Source organism: Lissotriton helveticus, chromosome 1_1 (genome assembly GCF_964261635.1).
Source record: "Lissotriton helveticus chromosome 1_1, aLisHel1.1, whole genome shotgun sequence".
Taxonomy (NCBI): Eukaryota; Metazoa; Chordata; class Amphibia; order Caudata; family Salamandridae; genus Lissotriton; species Lissotriton helveticus.
Genome location: NC_136057.1, coordinates 1,323,550,899 through 1,323,577,072, shown reverse-complemented (window position 1 = coordinate 1,323,577,072; position 26,174 = coordinate 1,323,550,899). Strand labels below are relative to the sequence as shown.

Below are 26,174 nucleotides of genomic sequence, written 5' to 3'. Positions count from 1 at the left end.
TATTCACTCCTAATTTCCCACATATTTACTGACACTCAGGCCTAGGTTTACTAACACTTTGCTCTGTATTTGCATCACTTTAGTAATGCAAACCCGGTGCAAAGTGTTAAGGTGGGATTTACTAACCAACACAAATCCTGCTTTGCACTAGAGAGTATCCCAAAAGTAATGTAAAATTGCTCTATGCACTGATTTGCATTATTTTGCATCACAGGGGTGCTCCAATGGTGGTGAATAGATGTTCGCATGCAACCACACATGGATTTAGATGCATTGTACTGGTGCGAGCCTGCCGAAAGGAATATAAGGACTGCCTGGCAAAAAGGAAAGGAAATATGAAGGAAGAGGCCTGGAAAGAGTTGATAGACTCTAGTACCTTGCGGAGTAGCTCCAGGTTCAGGGCATCGTGAACGGCCCCCTTTTTGATCAGGATACAGTGAGGGCCCTTGATTCTCACATTACGGAGGAGGAATGGGAGCTCCATTTTAAATCAATGTTTGAGAGCCCTATGGACCCCCCTCCAGAGGTTGGTCGTGATGTGAATGCCCCATAGTGAACTTTGAATTGGGTGAGGTGGTGGAAGATATTTCAGGTTTAACAAGCAACAAAGCTCCGGATCCGGACGGCATCCCCCCTTACCTAATTAAGTCTGACCCTTTATTCTGGGCACCTATACTTGTGGCAGTGTTTAACGCAGCAGCAAAATGTGGGTGCCGGATCTCTGACATAATATCGAGGGACATAATATCGACTATCAAAAATATCGGCGACAAAATATCGACAGACAGAATATCGACTTTGTATCTACAAACGGGTAAGTACAAAAATATAGAGTAAAAAATATCGTTTACAAAAATATAGTTTATAAAAATATCGACTTTATTAAAAACAATGTTAAATTAAATTAATATTAAAAATTAATTACTAAAATATACTTAAAAATACTTAAATTACCTTATAATAATTAAATAATGAATGAAAGTTATAATTGTTTTTTTTTTAAAATCATATTTGTTAAAAAATATATATATAGTAACATAATATAATTAAATAATATCCAATATTATTACCATAGGATAGCGGAAGTGTAAAAATTACTATTCCCACTCCAGAGAGTGCAACAGTAGGGAAAGCGTTGGATAGCGTAGAGGTAAAAATTACTATTCCCACTCCAGTAAGTGCAACAGTAGGGAAAGCGTTGGATAGCGTAGGGGTAAAAATTACTATTCCCACTCCAGTGGGTGCAACAGTAGGGAAAGCGTTGGATAGCGTAGGGGTAAAAATTACTATTCCCACTCCAAAGAGTGCAACAGTAGGGAAAGCGTTGGATAGCGTAGGGGTTAAAATTACTATTCCCACTCCAAAGAGTGCAACAGTAGGGAAAGCGTTGGATAACGTAGAGGTAAAAATGACTATTCCCACTCCAGTGGGTGCAACAGTAGGGAAAGCGTTGGATAGCGTAGGGGTAAAAATTACTATTCTCACTCCAAAGAGTGCAACAGTAGGGAAAGCGTTGGATAGCGTAGAGGTAAAAATTACTATTCCCACTCCAGTGGGTGCAACAGTAGGTAAAGCGTTGGATAACGTAGGGGTAAAAATTACTATTCCCACTCCAGTGAGTGCAACAGTAGGGAAAGCGTTGGATAGCGTAGGGGTAAAAATTACTATTCCCACTCCAGTGAGTGCAACAGTAGGGAAAGCGTTGGATAGCGTAGGGGTAAACATTACTATTCCCACTCCAGAGAGTGCAACAGTAGGGAAAGTAAATACTTCTTATATTATGTAAAAAAATATTAATTAATATCTATCAAAAATTAATTAAAAGTAATTACCAATTTAATATAATATAATAATTAATCAATTAAAATTACAAATTACAATTAATTGTTACTATTAGTTACCTATTCAAATTAATTACAAATTAACAATTAATTAATTAACAATTAAAAATGAATTAACAATTAATTCAAATTAAATACAATTAAATAACTTAAATTATTTAATTAATTATGAATAAATTATTTCCCACCCTATTCCCCTATAAACTCACAACCCGCTACAGAAAATAAATTAGTAACATTAACATATTTAGCAATTTGTGGAAAAGTAAATTTTGCCATGTTCTGTGTCCCTACGCCTCATCCATCATATGTTATGTGTGCATGACCAATATGCATATGTTATTCCCCATGTCCGATTAAAGACGCAATTACAGTTGTGTCCACCTCTGGTATGTCCTTTCCCAGTCCTCGTGAATACTACGAATATCAGGCCTATGTAAAGTTACGTTGCCACGTTTCCCAGTGTGCACGTTATTCCATTATAAAATCCCCGTTTCTAGGCCTCAAAAGGGCCCGGACATCAGATTCAGCTCCTGTCTCCTGAAAGCCTTGCTGAGGAGCGATACAGCCCCCACCTGTATCCTCGACCCTTCACTTACTTCCTGCCTCGCAGTACCCGGTGCAGCTTGGCTCTGCCTCTGAGTCTGCCAAAAGTATGTTATAGTTCCAGTTATCAGTTCAGTCCTCCTTCTCTGCATTCCTAAGCTACTGAACTGCATCAATAGTTTCCGTCATTGTCTAGCCTTCTCGTCTCCACGTTAAGAGAAATACTGTATTTAATGGTCATTTAATATTCTTCATCACGCACTACATGTAGAATAATGCATGGTCCAGTCTTAGAATCAAGTTAGCTTTTCCCCTCATGACTTCTAGTTTATATCAACATGTTCCCTAAACATCAGATACTAGATAGGGTTTAGGTACATGTCGCTCCGACCCTCCAGACTCTAGTCTCTGCTCCTAGCACAGAGTTCATAGCCCCCAGCCTCTCCTAGTAATACGTCATTGCCAGTTTACGCGCACCATTAGGTTAGAGGTCCCGGCTCCTTAGGTAGCCCCCTCCATGTCCCCGCCCCATTCATGACATATTCTGTTACGTTTGCATCACATGTCTATGTATACGCCCTGTTACACCCATTTTCACCCTTATCTTTCGCGACTGCTATTGACCACACCCACTGCTCCGCCTATCCTATGTACTGTAATGCAACTGTTTTAGTATATATGTTCGTGTATTGTTATTAAAAGTCAGCGCGCTCATCCCAGATCCTGCCCCGGCAGCTGCCGGGCCCTGCCATCCTATTCCTGTGCAGGTTGTCCTGTTCCTGTCCTTATGCTGTATTAAACCTGCAAAACTCCTACTACCTCGAATCTTGACTCTTATTTATTGAGCTATCTGTTATTCATTTAAGCATTCAAAAATAGAGGTATTATTTATTTATTTACCACATAATGGCGCCCGAACAGGGACTTGCCCTTTCCCCACGCGTCGGTGAAGCCACGCCGACCCCCTGACCCTCTGCAGTCGTGACGGAACTCTTCTGCGCACCGGCAGATATTTCTGCTTCAAGTATCCCTCAGGCCCACGGAGGAGACGGAGGAGGCGGTCCAGCATCCAGACGAGACGGTGGAGGAACGCGGCGAGTCCCGACCAGAGCCCAAGCCGAGAGTCCAAGGTCCGAGGTATCCGGAAGCCCACCCATAACAGAAGTCCGAAGTTCGTCCGTCCGGCGTCGAAGCAGTCCAGTCCCGTCCGAGGCCTTCCGTTCTTGCTGCCCGGTGAGTACCGTTGCTGGGGTAGTATCTAGACAGGGTCAGTCTAATTGACTCTGGTCCGTGGGTTGGTGGTACACAGACCCACAAACGAAGTGTTCACTTCGGTGGATGCGGGTCCTGACGTGTCTCTGTATGAGACCGGTAAGTTTCGTACTGTTTCAGCAGTGCATCTAGTTTCTGTTCCAGTCAGTTCTGTTCTCGAGAAAATTCATGTATTCTGTTTTCCGTATTCCAGGTAGTATTCTGTTCGAACTGTTATTCTGAATGTTATTCATGTATTTTAATGTCGTGGTATGAGTGCGAAGTGATTATCGTGTTTATTGTGTATTGTATTGTGTCCAGATTATAGTTCAGTCATGCCACTCTTCTCAAAACTGCGTCAGTTAAAAACCAGAAAAGGTCTGTTAGAAGCAGCAGTTCCTGTCCCGCCTAGGGACAGTCCAGGTCATTTTATGTATCAGAAGCATGGCATAAGCGCCATATTGTATCTAGATTTATGGGTAGAGTATACCAAACAGTTAGAAGAAAAGTATAGATGGCCTGTATCAGGCACATGGGATGCCGAATGCATCATGCGAGTAGAAGAAGCATTATGGAAAAAGAAAGCCAGACAGTCACAGAAAGATGCCATCGAGTTATGGCGCAAAGAATCTCATAAAAGAACCGAAAAAGAAATCAGAAAGTCAGAATTAAGTAGAGAATCCTTGGAACGAGCCCAAGAAAGGGAATTAATCGAGATTGGTGAACGAGTTAAAACCGAACAGTCAGACAGACAGAGGCATGCCCTCATCAAGGGTATGTATCCTCTTCTTGCCGAGGGCTTGCCAAAAGCGACCCCAGAGGCATCCAGTAATTTCCCGCCACCATTAGTTCCGACCAAGCTACGTCACAAATCCACCGCAGCTGATATTTTTATTTCGTCCTATTTGGACGACACAGTCCCCGAATATGCAAATCCTGTCCGCGCTCCGCCTGTCCCTGTAAATCAGGCACTTCCCGCTCCTCCAGACACCGGAGTACCTGTTACGGTACCCCCGGTCCAGCCCGCCATACAAGTCCAGCCTACAGTTCCATTTCCCACTCTGCCAGGACGTAGAGCCTCAGTAGACGACTCCAGTCTAGGGGCCGCAGGAGGAGCTACTCCTCAAACCCCGCCGCCACACAAGCGTTTATCGGCACTCGAATTACATGCTCAAGCATCACAGCGTACTCCTAAAAGTAATAAGTCTGTCACAGAAATCAGACAAGCCCTTGGCGAATGTGTCTATGACGCAGTTCCAGGCGAGTATAATATGGTTTTATATTCCGTACGCGTAAGGAGGGTGACCGAGTATCTAGTCACCTTACCGAATATGAAAGAAGATCTAGACAGAATATATCGTTTCATCCGTACAGGGGATGATCCAGAAAGTATTGGCGAGATTATGTCCCAAAGGAAAGCCGAGATCCAGCTCATGATATTAAAGTTCCTGATCAATTGTCTAATAAGAGAACAAGATTACCCGTCTAAAGATCCCGCCGAAATGAGAATCCTGACAAGGTGGAGTGATAATATAGCCGAGGGTAAGCACAAGACCGTCGGTGCTATGGAGAGTATGTACAAGAAAATCCGTAAAGAGATAATAAAGATACACGAACAACGTAAAGCAGCACAAGTAAGTGAGAAAGAAAGTAACTCCGATACTGAAGAGGTAGACGACGAGAATCCCGCCAGAATAGCGTATGTAGGAAAATCTAGATTTCCAGATCGCCATTTACGCCTAGAACCCAAGTTTATTTTTCATCATTCAGCACCAGAACAAGGTTCTCTAGAACAAGTATTTCAAGCTACCGATCACATTTTGAAATCACGAGTCGGTTACAGTGAGTTAAGTACTATGCATGAACAAGAACTAGCCCGATCAGCAGTCCGATGGATTACTGATTCTACCACTTTTCCAGACGAAATAGTGGCACAAATGTTTCTGAAACTGCCCCCAGCCGAGCAACGACTGGTGGGTATGTATATGATTCAGCACCTCATTACTCTGTATGAGGGTCAACACTCTGATCCAGGTCCGTTACATGATATTCTGAACGAGTTACTCCAGTACAAATGGAGAGGTCTAGGTACCGATTTAATTAGTGTCATTCTAGAACAGCGTCACAAATATAGAACGTTCTTGAACCCGCATTTCGTTCATGTCTCACCTCCAGAAAATAAATCATTTTACATAGACAGACAGAATCCGTTACGAGAAGTCCACCCAGTCAGAGGGACGGGTGGCGAAATGCAACGAGTGTTTGTATACACTCCAATATCAAAGATGGAACTTCTTGAAATGAAGAAATTAATTCCCTGTCATGATAAAGATCCAGCGGGGTTCCATCGAGAATTAAAAGACATGCTCCGTATGGGAGAATACACTTACCCAGATATCATTAAAATGTTAAAGGTCCTGTTACCCGCAGGGGTGTATGAAAAGTTAAAGGAAAAAGAATGGGAGGTGGGAGAGAAAAAGATCGATTGGACAGCTCTAGAAGCTGAAGACAAGGCACGAGTACCAGGTACCGGTCTTGGAGATAAATGTAAAGAATTACCAGAATTATTGATTCAAGTTTTACCCAGATTATTGACAACGAGAAAAGAAGACTGGGATGCAATCTCAGCCTGTAAACAGAAACAAGATGAAGATATTAGTGATTTTTATTCTAGGTTTGAAAAATGTTTCAGTATCAATAGTGGTCTCAAGACAAGTAGTGAGTCATACCCTCACCTTTTTGTTACCAAATTAGTCGAGAATTCAAGTCCACAAATTAAAAATCGAGTTTTGAAAGTCGAAAGCACCTGGCAAGCAAATACTCCGTCCCAAATGCTCCAGATGCTTCAGTATCACCAGAATAGAATCAGGGAAGAGCAAGAACACGAAAGAAAACGTATGAAAGACACGAAAATGAAAGTGCTAGTTGCACAATCTATTCCTCAAGACAGTCAGAAGAGGGGTCCGAATCAAGCCAGTCATCCTGCAGCTCCCGTTAAAGGGAACTGCAATTATTGTAAACAGCCAGGTCATTTTATAAACGAGTGTGCAGTTCTGAATCATAATAGTCTCTACTGGTAAGACTAAAGATAGACCACGTCCGCCTAGACAAGAACAAGTCTCACAGATTCCTCAGTCACAGAATGCACTACAGACAGTTACAGCACCGCAGCCTATCGCTGCAACACAGCATGTTACACAGCAGATGTACCAGTATGCTCAGTCCGAGTATCCAGAGTATCAGCCATATTCATGAAACAGCCTAGAGAGGGAGGTAGGCTTGCCTCTCATCGAGATACCTGTAGATCAAGAAGGTCCCTATTCACAGTCAAGTATTAGGGAAAGACAGAAAGTTTCTGATTGATACAGGGGCAAGTAGGACCACAATTAGTCACGCCGAAGTTCCAGGGGCTCCGCTCTCAGGCTCAAGAAATGTTTCCCTTGGATTTTCAGGAAAGCCAATAGTTAATGAGATATCTAAGCCAGTTACTCTGGAAGTAGGTCCATTGTCCCGTACTACTGATCTGTTACTTACTAAGTCATGTCCAGAAAATTTGTTAGGCATTAAAACACTGAAAGAATTAGGTGCAGTTATTTGCTGTTCCCCGGAGGGAATACGTCTGTTCCTACGTGACTTTAAGGGTCACTATGTATTACGAGATTTTGATTCAAGATTGTCTAATGTTCCGCAGCATTTATGGGCGCAAGGTCCAACTGATGTAGGTTATATGCAAATCACACCCTATCGTGTGACTCTCAAGCCAGGTGTAGTGTTACCACGAATCAGACAGTACAGATTGCCACCTGAGGCTGTAGCAGCCTTATCCAAAATTATTGACGAGCTCATGGCTCAAGGAGTAGTTGTAGAAACTGACTCCAATGTATGTAATTCTCCGATCATTCCAGTCATGAAACGTACTGATCCAAATGCACCCCCAGTATATCGATTAGTGATTGATTTACGAGAGCTTAATAAATGTATTATTCCTCAGTACCCAGTAGTCCCAGATATCTCTTCCCTATTAACAGCCATTGATTCTGAAGCCACGTTCTTCACTGTCATAGACCTCAAGAATGCATTTTTTAGTGTTCCAATTCATCCAGACAGCCAGTTTCTTTTCGGATTTTGTTTTAATGGAAGGAGCTATATGTTCACACGCGCTCCTCAAGGTTTCACAGAAAGCCCTAGTATTTACAGTCAAGCACTCAAGAGACAACTAGACAACATTCATATGCCAACTGACACTGCCCTGCTCCAGTATGTCGATGATCTACTGATCACAGCCCGTTCCGAACGTGCTTGCGAGCGAGCGTCACTTACAGTACTGTATTTCCTAGCCGAGATGGGGCACAAGGTGTCACCTTCGAAGCTTCAATTCTGTGTCCAGCAAGTGGTATACTTAGGACACTTGCTGTCCAAGAGGGGAAGGCAGTTGACACCCGACCGTATCCAGTTAATAGCGAGTCTTCCCCAGCCCAGAACCCAGAAGGAGGTACGTGCCTTTATCGGCCTTACTTCTTATTGTAGACAATGGATTCCCCAGTATGCATTTCTAGCCAAGCCACTGATACAGTTAACGACACAGGAGGCAGCCGTATCGACTGTCCTCCCTTGGACATCTGAACATACACTTAGTTTCAATGAGTTAAAGAAAGCCCTATGTCAAGCTCCAGTTCTAGCAACACCGCACTACAGTAAGTCTTTTACACTTTTCGTCACTGAACGCGAAGGTACAGCATTATCTGTCCTCACACAAGATCAAGCAGGACAATATAAGCCCTGTGCTTATTTTTCGAGCACATTAGATCCTGTAGCCCAGGCTCTGCCTGCGTGCCTCAAGTCAGTTGCAGCCACAGCACTAGCTATCAGACAAAGTGATTCCATAGTATTAGGACACTCCCTGACAGTACAGGTTCCACACTCCGTGGAAGTTCTTTTAAACCGAACACAAACTCAGCACCTGACAATTGCACGTTTAACAGGTTATGAATTGACACTGTTCCAGCCACACATAGAAATCAGACGCTGCAACGTTTTAAATCCTGCTACACTATTACCATCAGTTACTTCGAATTCTGCCACACACGACTGTGTGGAAATAGTTAACATCATGACAAAGCCAAGACAAGATCTGACAGATATTCCATTACCAAATCCAGACCTGACACTTTATGTGGATGGTTCATGTATGAGAACAAGTACAGGAGAACTAGTCGCCGCGTATGCAGTGACTACTGACACTGAAGTTATTGAAACACACCGCATTGACACCCTGTCTGCTCAAGCAGCGGAGCTAGTTGCTCTGACTCAAGCCTGCATACACGCCAAGAACCTGAAAGTTAATGTTTACACCGATTCACGTTACGCATTTGGAGTTGTACACGACTTCGGAGTGCTCTGGCAAGAGAGAGGTTTCATGACTTCTCATGGAACCAAGATTCAGCATGGTCTCCTTATTCAGGCTCTGTTAGATGCCATACATTTACCGACATCTATCGCTATCATGAAGTGCAAAGCACATACGAAAGTTACTGACATTATTTCCCAGGGTAATGATCTAGCAGATCGCACAGCCAAGCTTACAGCTCAGACACCAGACATTCCAGTAAATAAGACACCGACACACACTCCAGATCTGACTACATGTATGACAGTTAAGGACCCTACTCAAGATGTCATAGATATCCAGTTACATGCTACTCCCGATGAAATCAAGAAATGGTCCGAACAAGGAGGGGTCCAGACAGATCAAGGATGGGTAACGAAGGGTAGAACCACATGGTTTCTCCCCGACTCTATGGTTCAAGTCATTATTAATACCGCACATAGTCCAGCACATTTAGGAGAAAAAGCCATGTTAGACAGTATCCAGAACATTTGGTTCAACAAGCATTTACGAGCTGCAGCCAAGCAGAAAGTCCGTACCTGTATGATATGTTGTCAGTTCAATCCAGGTAAAAGTGTCCCGGTGGAACAAGGTGGATTCCAACCTCCTGACCACCCTTTTGAAGTCCTCCAGATGGATTACATTCAGATGGAGCGATGTCGAGGTTTCAAGTATACCCTTGTAGTTGTATGCGCTTTGTCCAGGTGGACGGAGGCATATCCAGTTCCAGATTACACAGCCGCGACCACTGCCAAGCAGTTGGTTCGTGAGTTCTTTCCCCGTTATGGACTCCCTAGAGTCGTATATTCTGATAACGGCCAGCCATTCTCATCTGAACTCATGAAACATGTGTCCCTTTTGTTAGGGTACCAGTGGAAGTTCCATTGTGTACGCCATCCTGAAGCAGCCGGTCTGGTCGAGAGACATAATCAGACTCTGAAAATCCGTATCGCAAAAGTTTGTAAAGACAAAGGTGTGGACTGGCTAGTAGCTCTGCCAGTCGCTTTGTTTTATATGCGCATGGTTGCACATTCCAGATCAGGTCTGTCCCCGTATGAGGTCGTTTTCGGCCGGCCCCCTAACATGTGGGGTACTCCTAGACCCCGAAGTATTACCGATGTTTCATGTAATATGCTGACAGATTACCTAGCTTCCTTGATGTCTGCCCTCAACTCATGTCGTTCACAGGTTGCCGCCGCATTTCCAGACAATACCGAGGTGGCACCGCACGAGATCGTTCCAGGCTCCTTGGTGATGATCAGAAATTTTGACAGATCAAGTCCGCTGGAACCACGTTGGAAGGAGCCACGTCAGGTCCTCTTGACCACCCGTACTGCCGTCAAGTTGGAAGGCAGGAAGGGGTGGGTCCATCTTTCTCATGTAAAACTTTTCAATGGATTGAAACCAGTCTCCAAGAACATTTCCAAGGATTCCCAAGATTCTAAAGACTGCCAAAACATTGTTTTAAAGGACTGTCCCGCAAAAGACATTACTACAACCCCTCCCTTGTTAGAGAAAACTCCGCAACAGGAGTATAAGTTAAAGCTCAGGTCTAGCAAAATAAGTCAGTCAGTTTGATTGTATAAGTCCTCCCCTAGGTGAAACGGTTAGACTGTTTCTGACATGTATAAAATAGACCCCCATAGTGAGAGAGTCAGTCAAAGTTCAATCAGATGTATCGTTTTTCTAAGTTTCATATTATTCATCAGCATTATGATTTCCTGCATCAGCTATGCGTTCTATCTGTATTTTCTAGTTCCTCATGTAAATATGTCTGCTAATGCTACAGTAGAGCACACGTTTAGTGATCTGCCTCCTCACGAATATTCTTACCGCCTCGCTATGCGCAACAACTCATTTATCCGTATGTTACATTACTCACACCAGACCAGCAATGCCACTAATTGTTGGGTGTGTGGTCGACTCCCCCCTTTCCAGACACCGAAGGGAGTTCTGCCACTCTTTCCTTATCCTTTTTCACATAATGGTTCGTGTGGAGCATGGTCCACGTTAACGTCATCCGCAACAGATATGTCTTTTCTTAACAGTACATGTTTTCCAGATAAGCAAGGTTTCCCCCACAGAACAGGTTTAGATCTAGAAAATGAAGTTTATAATTTAGGTAATTATTCGTCGAATTTCATGGTCCTGAATGTTCAGTCTGATACTACTCCAGACTCACCTGCTATTTCAGTACTACCAGTCAAAGGCGAATTATGTGTCCGTAGTTATGGTTCTGTACACGTAGGACATAGTGAATGTACTACTGTTATCAAGTATAGTGACAGTGGGAAATCTATTTTTAAAGCTTCACATCATTCTTATTTTGTTTGTGGTCAAACCGCATATGTTCATCTGCCCCTCGATTGGGAGGGAACCTGTTACATTGCCTTCCTACTGCCACCTGTTTTCCTAGCCCCACCTGACTACCATAGGAATTCCTTCCTAGTACATACTAGACACAAGAGAAATCTCCCGATTGTCGATTATACTGAAACCGCCGCAGAACAATTCATTGATATAGATAAAGGTGTTTTCCCTTATTTAGGTACAGTTGTAAATAGTAAACTAATCCGTAGGTTAACAAGAACCCTTGAAGCAGTAGTAGATGAGACTGCCTCCGCTCTAGGTAACCTAACCGAAGAGCAATCCTTTATGAGAATTGTCGTTTTACAGAATCGTCTCGTCCTTGATGTCATACTGGCCGATAGGGGCGGGGCCTGTAGAGTTCTCGGATCTAGTTGCTGCATTTTCATTCCAAATAACGCGCCGTCTGTTTATTCAGCTATAACCAGACTCCATAAAATTGCCCATCTGTTACATCAAGACCCAGGCACCTGGACATGGTCCGGTTGGTTCTGGAATATAATTTCCGCATGGGGATGGAAATTCCTGTCCTTTCTAGGTATTGCAGTAGCGATCATATTTAGCTGCTGCCTCTGTATACAATGTGGCCCTGCGATTTGCAGCATGTGTGCTACCTCTTGTATTCCTAGTCCTAAGCCCCGTTCTAAATCCCGTTCCAAGACAATTCGAGACGAGCAAATGGTACTGTATGAAATAATAGATGATATCATGAATATTGATGTTTCCTGATGGAAACGTAGTGACAAGGAGGGAATGTGGAAAAGTAAATTTTGCCATGTTCTGTGTCCCTACGCCTCATCCATCATATGTTATGTGTGCATGACCAATATGCATATGTTATTCCCCATGTCCGATTAAAGACGCAATTACAGTTGTGTCCACCTCTGGTATGTCCTTTCCCAGTCCTCGTGAATACTACGAATATCAGGCCTATGTAAAGTTACGTTGCCACGTTTCCCAGTGTGCACGTTATTCCATTATAAAATCCCCGTTTCTAGGCCTCAAAAGGGCCCGGACATCAGATTCAGCTCCTGTCTCCTGAAAGCCTCGCTGAGGAGCGATACAGCCCCCACCTGTATCCTCGACCCTTCACTTACTTCCTGCCTCGCAGTACCCGGTGCAGCTTGGCTCTGCCTCTGAGTCTGCCAAAAGTATGTTATAGTTCCAGTTATCAGTTCAGTCCTCCTTCTCTGCATTCCTAAGCTACTGAACTGCATCAATAGTTTCCGTCATTGTCTAGCCTTCTCGTCTCCACGTTAAGAGAAATACTGTATTTAATGGTCATTTAATATTCTTCATCACGCACTACATGTAGAATAATGCATGGTCCAGTCTTAGAATCAAGTTAGCTTTTCCCCTCATGACTTCTAGTTTATATCAACATGTTCCCTAAACATCAGATACTAGATAGGGTTTAGGTACATGTCGCTCCGACCCTCCAGACTCTAGTCTCTGCTCCTAGCACAGAGTTCATAGCCCCCAGCCTCTCCTAGTAATACGTCATTGCCAGTTTACGCGCACCATTAGGTTAGAGGTCCCGGCTCCTTAGGTAGCCCCCTCCATGTCCCCGCCCCATTCATGACATATTCTGTTACGTTTGCATCACATGTCTATGTATACGCCCTGTTACACCCATTTTCACCCTTATCTTTCGCGACTGCTATTGACCACACCCACTGCTCCGCCTATCCTATGTACTGTAATGCAACTGTTTTAGTATATATGTTCGTGTATTGTTATTAAAAGTCAGCGCGCTCATCCCAGATCCTGCCCCGGCAGCTGCCGGGCCCTGCCATCCTATTCCTGTGCAGGTTGTCCTGTTCCTGTCCTTATGCTGTATTAAACCTGCAAAACTCCTACTACCTCGAATCTTGACTCTTATTTATTGAGCTATCTGTTATTCATTTAAGCATTCAAAAATAGAGGTATTATTTATTTATTTACCACAAATTAATCAATTAAATTAAATTATTGGCAATTAAAATTTAATTAATACCCATAAAAAATTGATTACCAATTAATTCTAAAAAAATACCAATAAATATTTTTACGTATTTAATTAATTATAAATAAATTACTTCCCACCCAATTCCCCTATAAACCCACAACCCGCTACAGAAAAGAAATTAGTAAAATTAACATAATTAGCAATTAATCAATTAATTAACATTAATTGCCAATTAAAATTTAATGAATTACCAAATATAAATTAATTACAAATATATTAAAAATGATTACCAATATATAAATTTACATATTTAATTAATTATAATTAAATTACTTCCCACCCTATTCCCCTATAAACCCACAACCCGCTACAGAATTAAATTACGCAAAATTAAAAACACAAAATTCATTAATTAAAATTAATTATAACATAAATACACACTTTTCACTCATATAATAACATAACAAACACTATAAAGAATTCGAAATTATTAAAAATTCAATAATTTTAATAACCTATATTATATACTTCGATATTTTAACTTTCTATATTTTTAACATTGGATATTACATTACTTACCTTCAAAACGATATTTTTGATGTCTATATTCTGTCCATTCGATATTTTGTCCAGCCTATATTTTGGACTCGATATTATGTCCATTCGATATTTTGTAGTCGATATTATGTCTGTTTACCGTGGGTGCCCTGAGTCTTGGGCGACCTCCACCATTGTCCCTGTTTTCAAGAAGGGGGACCGGAATAGTACCTCTTGCTATAGGCCTATTTCCCTTCTTGATTCAGTCGTCAAGGTCGTGGGTCGTGTAATCCTGGATAGATTGTCTGGCTGGGCGGAGGAGCGTAAAATCCTTTCAGACATCCAGTTTGGGTTCCGTCCTGGGCGTACCACGGTGGCTCAATGCCTCAACCTCTCCCTAATACTGAGTAAATACACAGTTGCTCAGGTACTGTATACCTGACCTGTCCTCAGCTTTTGACTGTGTAAACAGGGGCAAGCTGTGGCAGGCCACGAGGGCAATGGGGGTAAAGAATAGCTTAGTCAACTTCCTGGAAGATCTGCATAGGACATGTAAGGTTCTCGCAGGACCTCAGGGTTACCAGGGACCTGGACATCAAAAAGGGAGTTAGACAGGGATGCATAATGGCCCCATTCTTATTTCACTTATACATAAATGATTTGGACAAAGTCTTAAGTAACCTGGAGGTAGATTTTCCATATGTGGGGTGACGTGGACTTCCTGTTCTACTATATGCGGACGATGCCGTCCTCATAGCGAGGACGGCATTAGGCCTCCAGACTCTACCGGAGGCTTTCTCTAGCTTTATGTCCGATCGGGATCTGGCCATCAACCACACGAAATCGTATGTTATGCAAGTGGGATTGCGCCCCAAAAAAAGCTTCCAATTTAGGGTTGGCTCTTCCCCCATCCCCCATACGAATGTTTTCTCGTACCTAGGGGTTCTCTTCAATGACGAGTTACAATGGGGGCCCCAAATTACCAAGAACTGGGGGGCCTTGACTAGGGCTAATGCGGCAATTTTTAATTTTGCCACCAAGATAGGGAGGAAACCAATAGGTGCCATGTTAAAGGTATATCAGGCTAAAAGCCTGGCTATTGCCAGTTACTGGAGTGAAATCTGGGGTCACACGATGATGAGCCTCTTACAGGTGGCAGAGAACACATTTTTAAAGCGCCTGATGTGCGCCCCACAAAGCCTTTCTGATTTGTCGGCCCACAAAGAACTAGGGGTTCCATTTTTGTGTGATACTCTAGCCTCGCGCCCTATTATATTTTGGTTAAAATGCTGGCTGAATGCCGAGTGAAATCTTACTCCATAATGAGGGAGTGTTTGACTCTGCTTAAAGCACTTCAAATTCCATGGCTTAATTATATCAAAAGAAGCCTGGAAGAGATAGGACGTGTAGAGCTATTTCATAAGCCTGAAACAATCACCAAGAAGGATGTGGAGTCAGTAAAGTTAGCCTATCTGTCTTTAAGGAAACTGGATAGGGATGAGCAGTAACTCAAGATAGTAAGTGTCTGCAGGTTCATAATGCTCAAAACAACCCCACTTACGGAGCCCTATCTCCTGGGGTCTCTTTCCACACGCGAGAAGTTACTCCTAACCAGGTTCAGGATGAATCTCTTCCATCTTTCGCTGGCTAGACAAAGGGCTGTCACAGAGGTCATGTGTTAGCGTCCTGTGGCTGCGACGGTTTGTCTCCACAGGATTTGTTGCACTTTATGTTGTTCTGCAAATTTTACTCTGTTCCACGGAAACATTTCCTGGTCCCTATCTTAAAAAAAAGTTGAATTTTAGACAAGCTCGCCCAGCCCTCTTGTACTTACAACTATTGAATGATGACTGTTTGTTCTTTGTTGTGGGGTATTTCAAATCTATAATGAAATCAAGGGCTTGTATGGATGTATATGTGGGGACTGTTGGTCTACAGACAATTCATAGTATGTTGACCTAGCTTTCTTTGAGGTGTAAATGGAAAGCAAGCCCATTTTTAACTTTTTTTTTAACTGTTATGATGTTTTATGGGGCTTTTGGTCCTTATGAATTAGTAGCTTTGTATATCTTGATACTCTGGCACCTCACACTTTATATCGAGTAGTACTTTTGAGTGGGCTTGTTTTTCACAGTGTTTTTAATAAGTCTGAATCTTTCTAGGTATTGTACATTTTTTACTTTTATGGTTGCCTTTGTGTAACCGAATAAAGTTGGTTTGATTTGATTTGAGATGCAAATCCCTATCTACAAACATTAGTAGGCAGGAATTTGCACCAAAATCTTGCGACTTCTCGAGTCATGACTATCAGCATTGTGCTGCGGCAACAAATGATGGCCAGAATGCTGAATAAATCACACATTCTCCCCAAGTCAAGATCTGGATTAAATCCATTGTTCTTTTGCTCACCATGCCACCCCAGTTTGGACCCAGCCATATGCAAATCAGTCTTGACCCTGTTCCTCATGGAACAGTCCAGCCCGAACTGCCAAACCGAATCCAGTTTAATTTGGAAAAAGGGGATCCCTATATGTCTAATAGACTTGCTACACATAGGGAAGATAACTAGTTTAGGTAAAGGTCTATAGCTAAGCTAGTATCTCATCCTGGATCCGAAATGGCTGCCACGGCAGTCGCAGCTGCCTGAACCTGCCCCTGCGGCCTTGATTGAAGCTACACCTGTGACTGCATCACCGCCTGGGGCGGTTGGGAGCTCCGGAGACCGCTTGACCTGTGGTGCGGGTCCGGTCCTCTTGCTGCTGGCGGCCTTGGGAGCCCGCACTCCTCTCTGGAGAGTATCGCCCGGCGGCCCTCCCCCCGGCGGCTGAGTGCTCCTGCGGCGCATTGGCTGGGCAGGCGCGATCGGGGCCCTCGCTCTACTTCAGCCCCCGTCCTCCCTAACAAACCTGCAGTGCTGGCTGTCATTGGACGCCGCGTTGTCTGCTGACGAACCAGGAACGCTGCCTGTAGTGTTTCCTGCCGCTACAGCACCGGCGGATCCGACGGCGAGAGGCGTGGCCCTGACCCGGTGTGGTCCCCTCCAGCCCTGCTGCGGTGCTTCCCCCTGCTGTACGTGCCTCGGTGAGTCTGCCTGCAGCAGCGGCTGTCTCCCTTTGCCGCAGCGCCCCACACCACTCGTCCGAGGTGCACCACCCCCTTGGGAATCCTCCCTTCTGCTGCGTCCCAGGCCCCACAGCGCCTTCTACTGCCATTGACTAACACGTCTGGGCCCACTCGCCTAGACGCGGACGTGGCCTGGCTCTTCCATTCGGCCTCAGGCCCATAGACCGCCACGCCTGCTGTGCCTCCTCCACAAGACGGCTTGCCCTCTCTGGCCCTCCCACCCTGCTGAGCCCTGTATACTTTCCTCACGACTGCAGGACCCGCGCCCGCTATTGTCGCGAGGCGCCCCCCTGCTGGGGCCAGCACTGCTCCTGCCGATAAAGTTGACTGTCCTCGGGACTCAACTTTGCTCGCCTGCCAACTCCTCATTGCTGATCATATATGACAGCGGTCGCCCCTACTGACTGGCTCTGGAGACCCTCTCTCGCCTATACAAATCCCGCCTCCCTCCTATTACCTGCGCATCTATGTTTGTGGCTGGACTAAGGATGCTCTACTATTAGCCCACTCAAGCTACCGCTCTACACCACTTTCACCTTCCTAACGCCACCAGTAGGACCCACCACCGTCATCATCTGGTACAACGCCAACTCTGGAATTTGCGGCAAGTCACCAGTGATTGTTTCTCGGCTGGCCCTCACGCCTGCCTGCGAAGCCCCAATAACTGTCGCACTCCGTGGCACCGCTCAACGTCAACCTAGTGGGCGCCTCATCGTCTGCCTTCCCCTGACTGGCAGCGGACGCCATGGGCAAAACGGACGGCAAGCAGCCTAAACTCACTTTTGAGGCCCGCAAATCGGCACGTGGAGGGAGAGCAACCTGGCGCCACCGCCCCTGATCCACCCATCTCAACTGAAGATTTGAAAGAACTCCTCCTAATCATGCAATCTAATCTGACATCGATAGAATCCAAAATGGATGCGATGAACGCTCGCATGGACTCCCTCATGCATAAGTGCGAGCGACACGAAGAGCGGATCAAAGAAACGGAGCGCCGCATCTCTGACCTGCAGGACACCTCCACCACAGACAAAACACTCGACATAGAAAAAGTCTTGAGGGTCATAGCTGCACAGAATGAAGATTTAGAATCTCGCTCAAGACGAAAAAACCTGCGGATCCTAGGGGTACCAGAGTCAACCGCCATGGACAAAATGGAGGACAATGAGGAGTGCATGCTCACAACGACCTTTGGCAGGGAGGCCTTCTCGTCGGTCTTCATTTTAGAGAGAGCGCACCAGTCCCTGGCACCCCTGCCCTGTACCTGGAGCCCCTTCTAGCCCCATCATTGCAAGGCTCCTTAACTACAGAGACCGGGACACCGCACTGCGACTCGCCAGGGAGCACGGTGAGGTGCACTTTGACGGCGTTCAGGTGTCCCTATACCCGGACTTCACCATGGCCGTCTAAGAGGCATGTAGGAAATTCCTGTTGATGTTGAGTAATGAGCCCATCTCTCTACTGGGAGCATGCTATGGACGTTGTGCAGCACCTCTAAATGTGATCGACTCGATCAGTCGACCGCTTGCTATGTAATACCCTTCATCAAAGTCAAGACGTCGAATTCCTGATGGACCTCTTCCATGGTGCGAATGAGGCTACCCCACCCGAAGACTACACTGCAACATTTAGGACAAGATGAGACCTTTCACTATTCTCCCCCGAGCACCCTCGCTGATGGGAGGTGGTTCTGGTACGTCCTCTGGCCGCTACCCACTCAGGGAACCCCTATTTTGCTTTGGTTATCTAAATTTGCAGCCCTGTATCTACCCTCCCCTGTTGGGAGCATGGTACATGAGGCATTGGGGTAGGGAGGGAGGGAATCACGTCACAGCAGGATTGGGCTGCTGATGTGGGTGGGGGAGGGAGGATAATTTGTTTACTGCCACTTACTGTTAACCTGACACGACTAGATGTTACTGACACAATTGACCTGCTCGACCACTACCTGATGCACACTAGAGAAATCATGACATGTCATCATGGAGAACCGATCTAGCTCCCCTAAATACAATTTCTTGACATGGAACGTGAGAGTTCTGGTAGACTCTCGCAAACGCCGTCACATCCTTTCCTATCTGGACCAACACAACATACATTGCACTCTGCTCCTGGAGACACATCTTAGCCCCACGACCTCACCCTCCTTTGCTTCCCGATCGGCAACCAGCCGATGCTTCTCCTCATACTCCATCAAACTGATCAAACACGCTGTAAGCGTTTCTCTTCCTGGCGCTTAATTAACCCTTTCAAACAGTCATTGACAGTAGCAACATAAGCTTTTATTTCAGCGTTTTAACAGGATAAATCTTTCATAGAAACTCAGTAGCAATTCAACAAAGCATATCGGGCAGGGTCGCTGGAGTTCAGGGAAGCAGTTCTCGAATTCTCTTGTCTCGGGCTTACTCTTCCTTGCAAGTCACTCGCATCGACGTTCCCAAAAGGCAAACAGAAAGACACTACAGTCACGAACTGTATAAGTTCTTAACGCTCTATGCATGCACCCGTCACCAAGATTCTGGGACACCGAGGCTAGGAATTTCCTAACTTGGATGAAGGGTAAGGGAACCAGGGCCACAGGGAGTGAAGAAAAGAGTGTTCGCATGCAGCGTGCACAACTTTATTTATGCCACAAGCCCAACAGTCCTGAGCCCTCCAACCTCCTCCTCCACCGTTCTCCCCACGTCACTTGCCTGGGGCTACGGTCCCTGGTGACCGTAGCATTGGGTATCGCGGTGTCCTGTTGCTCGGTGGGACAGCCGGATACGAGCACGGTGTGTGTTGGGGAAACCTCCCGTAGGTCAGCTCCGCCGTTCCGTCGACTCCGTGCTTCCTTCGTCTCGGCTCTTTACTCCGATGTCACGAACTTCGTTGTCCGATCTCTGGTACTGCGTAGTCCCGGCCTCTCCCCTGCCGTTGTCCGACGCAGCTGTCTCTCCTCCGGGTCTCCAATCACCAGACGGCCCCCACCTGAACCAACGGTTCCCTTTTAACTCCTGTTCGGGCTTCTTTTCCTCTTGTGCGCCGTAGACTAGACCGCTTGATGTCTCTGGTTGACGTGGACCACTGGACACCATCTTGAAGTGCTCATTAACCTGGGTGATAGGGTGCTCTCTATCACATTGCCTCTCTTCTGGAGATGGACGATCGGGCCATTCAGCTGTCGGAAATCTGGAGAGATAATCTACATTTCCTTGGAACTTTCCTGGCATGTGCAGAGTCTGAAATGAAAAAGGCTGTAAGGCTAAAAACCATCTTAACACTTTAGCATTGGTATCCTTGTGGGTGGCTAACCAAGTTAGAGGAGCATGATCGGTAACTAGAAAGAAAGTTCTGCCCAGCAAATAGTATTGCAAAGATTCCATTGCCCATTTGATGGCCAAGCATTCCTTCTCCATGGTGGCATATCGGGTCTCCCTCTGGAATAATTTGCGACTCAAGAACAGTACTGGCTTAAGCAATCCCTGATTATCGGGTTGAGATAATACAGCTCCCAGTCCTTTATCTGAGGCGTCTGTTTGTAGAACAAAGGTCTTTTTGTAATCGGGACAAGTCAAAAGCTGGGCTTGACACAAGACCGACTTTAGGGTTTCGAAGCTCTTCTCTTATTTTGGACCCCACCCAATTTTTGCTCTTGAAGGTTTTCCTCTCAATAGGTCTGTGAGAGGGCTGGCCACGTCAGATAACTGGGGAATGAATCTTCGATAATATCCAACCAACCCTAAGAAAGCTCGTACTTCTTTTCTGGTGGTTGGTCGGGGAATGTTTTTGATAGCTTCCAATTTGTCTACTTGGGGTTTTAAGGTTCCCTCACTTATGGTGTAGCCTAAGTAATTTATCTGATGAGTACCCAGAGTGGTTTTCTTTGGATTTATGGTTAATCCTGCCTGAGCCAGAGTTCCAAATACATTTTCCAAATGTTTGAGATGAGTTTTCCAATCGGGGCTATACACAACAATGTCATCCAGATAAGCCACGGCATAATTGTGATGGGTTTTTCGTAATATGTCCATAAGTCTCTGAAAGGTAGCCGGGGCTCCATGTAGCCCAAATGGCATCACTTTGAATTGATATAACCCTGAGGGTGTGGAGAAAGCTGTCTTCTCTTGAGCTGTCTCTGTTAGAGGTATTTGCCAATAGCCCTTGGTTAAATCAATGGTGGACATCACTCTAGCCTCCCCCAGTTTCTCAATTAGCTCGTCTACTCGAGACATGGGATAATTGTCAAATTTCGAGTGAGCATTCACTTGGCGGAACTCAATGCAAAAACTGATGCTGCCATCCGGTTTTGGTACCAAAACTATGGGAGATCGCCAATTACTTTGGGAAGGTTCAATGATACCTGCCTGTAACATCTTCTCTATTTCTTGTTCTACTGCCTCTCTCCTAGCCTCAGGTATTCGGTATGGTCTCACATTCACCACTCTTCCTGGAGCGGTAACAATATCATGGGCTACCAGGGACGTCGTTTTTCGTCTATAGTCAATTGAGGACCCATAGCTGGTCGTTCCTCCTGTTCATCCCTCCCCATCTCCTGAGGTAACTCTAAGGGAGTGATGGTCACGTGATTTATGGATTGGACTACTTCTGTCTCTGGAGATCCTGTACTTGGTTCCTCCCATTTCTTCAGTAAGTTAATGTGATATGTCTGCCCCACCTTATTAGTGTGTGGTACTGCTACTCTGTAAGAAACAGGGGTAACTTTCTGGGTAACGGTATAAGGGCCTTGCCAAGTAGCCAATAACTTCTTATCAGAAGAAGGGAGTAAAATCAGGACCTTGTCTCCTACCCTCAATTCCCTTGGCTGACTTGTTTTATCATACTGCTCTTTCTGTCTACTTTGTGCTTTGTCCATGTTTTGGTGCACTGTATCCCATAGGGTAGCTAATGTTTCTTTGAGGGTCTGCATATATCCTAATAGCGGTTTCCCCTCATCCTCTTCCTCAGTCCACTGCTCAGCTGCCATGTCAAGTAAAGTACGGGGTTTTCTCCCAAACAACAGCTCGAATGGAGAGAATCCCGTGGATTTCTGTTCGTGTGTCCTAATAGCAAAGAGTACCAGAGGGAACTTTCTGTCCCAATCCTTCCCTGTCTCACTTATTAACTTCTTCAGGATGGTCTTAATCGTTCGGTTGTATCTTTCCACCAAACCGTCGGTTTGTGGGTGATAGACTGCCGTCCTAATCTGTTGAACTCCCAAAAGGGAACATACTTCCTTCATGAGCTTCGCCATAAAAGGAGTTCCCTGATCGGTCAATAATTCCAAAGGAAATCCTACTCGTGAGAAGAACGATATCATAGCCTGAGCCACAGTCAGCGTAGTCATGCTTGTCAGAGGTATAGCCTCCGGATATCTTGTTGCATAGTCCACTAGCACTAAAATATATTGATGCCCTCTGGCGGAAGGAATTAACGGACCTACGAGGTCCATTCCCACACGCTGAAATGGTACATCGATAATGGGTAAGGGACAAAGGGGTACTTTCTTGTCTCTGGAAGGATTTACCAACTGACATTTTGGACATGTAGCACAAAACCTCGCAGTTTCCCTATACACCCCTGGCCAGTAAAATCGATCCAGCAGATACTTCAAAGTTAACTCCTGCCCGTAGTGACCCCCACCCGTCTGGTTGTGGGCTAATTGCAAAGCTTGTTCCCGAAAAGCTACAGGTACCAATAACTGTTCTACTTTTCCAGTTGCTCCCTCGCTCACTCGATACAGTAACTCTTGTTTTATGCAAAAATAGGGTCCTACCTTCTCTGAGACACTCTCTTGTACTTGACTCCATGCATTCGTGAGGGTGCTGTCATCTTTCTGAGCTGTACGGAATCTTCGTGCAGGAGTATCTCCGTGCTCTGGGGAAGAAAGCAAACATGAAGCTAAGGACTGACATGCACTGTTATATCTCTCTTTGTCTCTTCTCTTCTCATTTTTGGATTTCTGCTCTCGGTCTCTGGGTTGAACTATGTTTTCACTAACAAACGGAGCCTCCTGTAGTCATTCCGCTCTGGCTTCTTGCTCTGAGGCTTCCATTAGATAGTCATGAAATTTAGGCAGGTCTGTTCCTAACAAAATAGTTTCAGGAAGTCGGGAACCACTCCCACTCTCCAGACTTGTGGATAACCGTCTATTTCAAGAAAGACCTCGGCTAAAGGATATTCTTTAATGTCTCCATGTACACAGGACACTAGAACAGACTCTCCCTCACACAGAGAATTCAGGGGTATCAAGTCTTGTACTACTACCGTGTGGTGGCACCCGGTGTCTAACAGAGCATCAATAGGTTTCCCATTCAGTCTGATAGTTTTCTTGTGCGTTTTTCTACCTTGACCTGTGACCAACACCCGCCCTCGGGACCAACCCACTTCCATTGGTTCAGATCCATCATTGTTTAAGGGACAGTTTCGGGTTATATGTCCCCACTCGGCACATCTAAAGCATTGTGGTCCTACCTGAACAGGAGAGTTGGGTTTTGGAAAAGGTTTTTGTGGGGTTCTAATCGTAGGAAAGGGGCGTTTCTCTACATTATCATTGGAAGCTCGTGGGACAGGTTTGGGAAGTATAATGGGGGTCCTTCCAGCAGAAGCTTTGAAGTCGGGGGACCTGTGATATGCACAAGCTAGCTCGATAGCAGATTGGGAAGTTAATCCAGGATGTTGCTTTAACCAGGCTCTGGTATTCACCGGTAACGCCTCTAGATATTGTTCTAGAAAAACTTGTTCTGTAACCTCATCCATGGTGGCAGTACTAGGTTGTAGCCACCGGCTTCCCAAATCTCTGACTCTGTAAAATAATGCTCGGGGATTGTCACCTGTGACCCACTTCTCCTTACGAAAACGGGCCCTATAATATTCTTGGTCACACCCTAGTCTTTTGAGGATTGCTTTCTTTATCTCTGGGTAGGGAGTTACTCCAGCTGGATTAGCTGCTTGGTACGCAGCCTGTAGTTCCCCAGATAATAATGGTGCTATATATTGTCCCCACCTTTCTACCGGCCACGTAGCGGTGGTAGCAACCCTTTCAAAATTGGTAAAGAAGAAGTCAGGATCTTCTCCTTCTTGGAACTTTTGTAACACATTACCGGGAATATTGGGGTGGACCCGGGCATTAGAAATTACATCTGTAAGACGGAGGATAGCCGTGTCTTGCACTTTCTGGTTACTTGTTAACAATGTTGCTTGTTCTTTCAAAGCCGTCTGAAACGCCTCCCTTTCTTTTCGTGCATGCTCATTCTGCTGCTCAAACACTAACTGCAAATGTCTCTGACCCTCCGCCAGCTGCGTTATCATATCTTGCACAGTCACTGGTTGCGTCATTTTGTATCAAATGGCGATATCCCACTTCTGACACCACTGTAAGCGTTTCTCTTCCTGGCGCTTAATTAACCCTTTCAAACAGTCATTGACAGTAGCAACATAAGCTTTTATTTCAGCGTTTTAACAGGATAAATCTTTCATAGAAACTCAGTAGCAATTCAACAAAGCATATCGGGCAGGGTCGCTGGAGTTCAGGGAAACAGTTCTCGAATTCTCTTGTCTCGGGCTTACTCTTCCTTGCAAGTCACTCGCATCGACGTTCCCAAAAGGCAAACAGAAAGACACTACCGTCACGAACTGTATAAGTTCTTAACGCTCTATGCATGCACCCTTCACCAAGATTCTGGGACACCGAGGCTAGGAATTTCCTAACTTGGATGAAGGGTAAGGGAACCAGGGCCACAGGGAGTGAAGAAAAGAGTGTTCGCATGCAGCGTGCACAACTTTATTTATGCCACAAGCCCAACTGTCCTGAGCCCTCCAACCTCCTCCTCCACCGTTCTCCCCACGTCACTTGCCTGGGGCTACGGTCCCTGGTGACCGTAGCATTGGGTATCGCGGTGTCCTGTTGCTCGGTGGGACAGCCGGATACGAGCACGGTGTGTGTTGGGGAAACCTCCCGTATGTCAGCTCCGCCGTTCCGTCGAGTCGTCGACTCCGTGCTTCCTTCGTCTCGGCTCTTCACTCCGATGTCACGAACTTCGTTGTCCGATCTCTGGTCCTGCGTAGTCCCGGCCTCTCCCCTGCCGTTGTCCGACGCAGCTGTCTCTCCTCCGGGTCTCCAATCACCAGACGGCCCCCACCTGAACCAACGGTTCCCTTTTAACTCCTGTTCGGGCTTCTTTTCCTCTCGTGCGCCGTAGACTAGACCGCTTGATGTCTCTGGTTGACGTGGACCACTGGACACCATCTTGAAGTGCTCATTAACCTGGGTGATAGGGTGCTCTCTATCACACGCGCACTCCCCTTTACCCTCAGTGGGGCTTACGCTGACCCGCTGGGCAGGTACAGTATTCAATGGGGAGCTGCTCAATCCATCACGCTTGTATCCTGCTACGGCCCGAACACTGATGACCCCGAATTGTTCTGGGTCCTCTGGGGAAAAGTTCTAGATTCTGGCTCCACCCACGTGGCATGGGGAGAGGATTTTAATGTCACTCTCGATCCAACGCTTGATCGTTGGCACCCGCAACCCCATCACTACTCTACTGCTCACCATACTCTTAACCAGATCATTGCAGACCACAGCCTTGTGGATGCATGGCGCAGCCTTCACCCACTGAACAAAAAGGGAACCTGCTTCTCCACTGTCTACTTCTCCTGGTCCCGTATAGACAGCTGGCTTATCTCTATAGGACTAATCCTATGGCTGCTCCACTCTTCCCATTTGCCACACACCTACTCTGATCATTCCCCGGTCCTTCTCATCCTTGCGCCCCCTCATGGAGAGTCCCCATACCTGTATTGGCGCCTTGCTGCACAGGCCCTGCTGGACCCTGTATTTAAAGCTGAACTCGAACAAGAAATCGAGGATTTCTTCTCCTGAAATGACAATTCGGTGGCACAATACTCCACAGTATGGGAAGCCTTCAAAGTCACCGTGCGCGGAATCTACATGGCCAAAAGCAGAGGGATATTGAGAGACGCAAGTTACACCCACCCTAGAGTTACATACGTGCCTGCGAGAACTACTCAATGACTATCAAGAGACAGCCGAAAGGGAATGTAAGTACAGAGGGAAATATTTTCAAGCTCGCCGGTACGGGGAGAGTGAGAGACCGGGCAAAGCCATGGTAGCCCTGATTCGTCCCCCTAGATTCTCCAACACCATATTAAAAATCACGGATGAAGAAGGACA

The 26,174-nt window shown here is 45.6% G+C and overlaps 2 protein-coding genes across 3 annotated transcripts in view; one reads left to right on the top strand and one right to left on the bottom strand.

Moving 5' to 3' along the window:
- Nucleotides 1–26,174, top strand: part of RASAL3 (RAS protein activator like 3) — a 286,096-nt gene that overhangs the window by 7,932 nt on the left and 251,990 nt on the right. The window lies entirely within an intron of this gene.
- LOC144793355 (uncharacterized) lies at nucleotides 23,066–24,316 on the bottom strand. The gene has a single exon (XM_078668187.1). The coding sequence runs from the start codon at nucleotides 24,314–24,316 to the stop codon at nucleotides 23,066–23,068; it is 1,251 nt and encodes a 416-aa protein (XP_078524313.1).